The sequence below is a fragment of the Eurypyga helias genome, unplaced genomic scaffold (genome assembly GCF_000690775.1).
Source record: "Eurypyga helias isolate BGI_N326 unplaced genomic scaffold, ASM69077v1 scaffold43476, whole genome shotgun sequence".
Classification (NCBI taxonomy): domain Eukaryota; kingdom Metazoa; phylum Chordata; class Aves; order Eurypygiformes; family Eurypygidae; genus Eurypyga; species Eurypyga helias.
This window is the reverse complement of record NW_010255575.1, coordinates 5248-8474: the sequence shown is the minus strand read 5'-3', so window position 1 is coordinate 8474 and position 3227 is coordinate 5248. Positions and strand designations below refer to the sequence as shown.

At 52.9% G+C, this 3227-nt stretch overlaps 1 protein-coding gene across 1 annotated transcript in view; it reads left to right on the top strand.

Annotated features, from left to right (window-relative positions):
• Window positions 1-3227, top strand: part of WHSC1L1 (Wolf-Hirschhorn syndrome candidate 1-like 1) — a 33378-nt gene that overhangs the window by 27382 nt on the left and 2769 nt on the right. The window contains 2 exon segments of the mRNA XM_010153356.1: window positions 2134-2250; window positions 2623-2764. Coding sequence (XP_010151658.1) covers window positions 2134-2250; window positions 2623-2764 — 259 coding nt within the window.

Genomic DNA, 3227 nt, shown 5'->3' with positions numbered 1-3227 from the left:
ATTACTGACGAGGGGCTTGAGGTGACCAGGCTGCATTGGCAATGACTTTCAAGGTTCTTGGGAGTTGAAGAAGGCAGAGGAGAACGATGAAGGTTTCTGTTGATGGGAACGCCGCGGCTATTAGAACGAGGAGCAGCAAGGACGGACGAGCCTCAGGAAACATCGCAGGCTTTGGCTCCGACGCTGGAATGGCTGGCGTCTGTTGGAGGATCAGCGGGTGTGCTCAGGGAGGAGGGGAGTTGGGGACACGCTTCCCCGACTGTCAGAAAGCCACTGGGCGTGGATCGCTGGTTTTCCTTTACCCTGCACCAGTGCACGCAGCGTTGCTGGGGGTACCAGCCTGGGACTCTGGTGGGGTTCGCAGCGGCTGACAGGAAAACCAAGTCTTACACTTGTCTGTCCGCGTTCGAGCGGCCTTGTCTAGCTGCATCGCGGCCGTGCTGCACCTCGAGGCAAGCAGGAGGCCTGGGTTCACCTCTGCTTTCGCTCGCCAGGCAGAGGAATGAAGCAGGTGCCGGGGGGGTGTTGTGCTCTCCCTCGTGCCGGCTTCGTTGTTTAGGAACGAGGAGATGGCTGCGCGCACCTGACGAGTCGGAGGTGCGGTTACACCCACGGGTGGAAGCGGACACAGTCAGGCTTCCGTTGTGTCACATGACCCACATCCTCCAGACTCCCCGCTAGAGAGCTCTTTTGCTCTTGGCTGCCTTCATGTTTTCAGCAGCTGGAATTCGCACTTGGCTTGACCGCAGACAATATCCTGGAGTTTCTCATCCCGAGGAAACGGGCCGTGGGTTTGGTGGACTCGGACTTGATGTGGGGATTACACAACTCTGCTGTCTAGAGGGAAAGGGGCTGCTCTCCAGGCTGGAAATTCCATCCAGGCTGGAAATTCCGCCGTGACCTTTGGGGTTGGATGCTCACTTCGGGGTGTTTAGCTTCCGCTGTAACCAGGAAGTATGGGAAGAGCCAGGAGACCCTGAATTGACTCTTTGACCATTAAGCAGCCTGGTATTTGACTGTACGCACAGGTAGCGTGCGGGACAACCCCCGCCGAGCTCCTGCGACGGAAGGTGAAAGCTTTGGGCTTATGCGTAGTTGTTTCTTTACTTTTGTCCATTTCTAGTAGACACCTGCCTCCTCGGCTTTTTAAAATGTAGTTTAGTCTCTAGGAACCTGAGATGGAAATGTCAGGTAGCAGTTTAAGTGACAGGCGTGCGTGTCACTAGGGTGTCTTAACGGACTGGTTTCGGTGCCGGTATGGCCTCCGTCGCTTACGGGGGAAACTGGGGCTGTGGGCAGCCTGTGCACACCTGACTGAGCTGACAGCGAGAGGGATAGGGGGGCAAAAAGCTGCGTTGAAGGACCTTTCAAACACTAGTTGTCCCTGTCCCAAGTACCTGGTGAAGTGTTGGGTGGTGTTACAGCAGAGTTCCTGTGGAGACGCCGACTCCCTAAGTGCATTTGTGTCCCGTGAGAGCTGTGCTGAAAACTGCTGACGGTTCTGTTGAATCGTTCGCACACTCGCGGGCTGAGCCGCCAGCAGCTCAGCGGTAAAGGGACTTCGGTGTTTTCCCTTTGATTTGGGCTAAAGTTTTCAGGAGCATCTCAGTGATCCGTTTATCAAGTGACTGTTAGCAAGGACTCGGACTATTCCAGTCTGTTATCAGTCTTGTCGAGTGCCAGGCTTCCGAGTCACTGTGACCTCCTCTCGGAAACGTGACCTGAATTCCCTGGCTCCCACCCTTTTGCCTCTCGCCACTTTCTCCAGCCCTGTTTGGGCTGTGACAGCTGCGGGCGAGGGCACGTGGGGACGGGCATCGCTGCCTGGAGCCCGCTCACCGCAGCCGCTTGCCCGGCGTCTGACGGGTGGCACTGTGTGTTGCAGGATTTGTCTTGAAATAGCGGCTGCTTGTTGGACACTTGGTTTGGAGTATTTCAAGGAACAGTTTTTGGCAGTGTTTTAAACCCGTAACAGCTTGGCTGTCTTGCTGAAGTGATGCTCAGTGCTCAGTACTGACTCCCTTTTTGTCATGTACATTTTTATAGGAAATGCACTTTTTTCTGTGCTGCTTCCCCTTACCCTCATCAGAAATCATCGTGGATGTCTTATTTTCATTGTCCTTTACTTTTCAGGGTGAATTTGTCAACGAATACGTCGGCGAGCTCATTGACGAAGAAGAGTGCAGATTGCGGATCAAACGTGCCCACGAAAACAGCGTAACCAACTTTTATATGTTAACTGTAACGAAGGTAAATACAGAGTCTTGCTCAGCATCAACTGCTCAGGGTTGAAACTGGGGGCAGAATGCAGCGTTCCATGGCTGCTGTTGTCTTCCTACCCGCAGCCGAGTGTGGATAGGGGAATATCCGCACTCTCTAATGGAATGGGGAAGGGAGGAGACAGCCTGTGCCTCAGTTGGTGGCTCCGTGCCCGTTTCACTGCTGTGAGCACAAATATTCAGACACCCTTTGTAAAAGTAGCTCTGCGGGGCAAACTCGCCACTTTTAACTCTTTTAAAATAAGCAATTTTTTTGCTGCCATTAGTAGTCACTTGTCAGCAAGAAACCTTTGCTTGTTGTTGCTTGCAAGCACTAACTATGTCTTTGTCTTTTGATTTGAAGGACCGGATAATAGATGCTGGCCCAAAGGGGAATTATTCTCGGTTCATGAACCATAGTTGTAATCCAAACTGTGAAACACAGAAATGGACGGTGAATGGTGACATCAGAGTGGGACTGTTTGCTCTTTGTGATATTCCTGCAGGTAAAAAGATGGCTCTGTTTTGCGTGTACACCTTTGTGTTGAGATGGCCAAGTTCCTAGCTTGGCCGCGCTTGGGTTTTTTCCCTCCGAAGTTCCTTAACAGCAGCGAGGTTTATAGAAACTTCGTTATTCGTTGGAGTGGAGACAAACATTTGAGTGCCAGTGTCAGCGGGGATCTTGTTAGCAACAGCTTGGCAGGCGGTGTTAGCTAGAGGGTTTGCTGCCGAGCGCAGCGTTAGCCCTGCGCCGTGTGAGCGCTGCTGCAGCGCCGACGCTGTCACCGAGGCTCGCTGCTGCGAAACAGCCCCTCCACGGTGTCTCACCTTTTAGCGGGGTCTGTGCGACAGCACGGCTCCTACCGGTGTCTGCTCTGGGCTGGTGTTGCTGCCTTCAGAGGTGATGAAATCCATGGACTGTTTCAAACTCGCCCTTTTAAAACATCTTGCTACAGGTTTAAAGGGAAA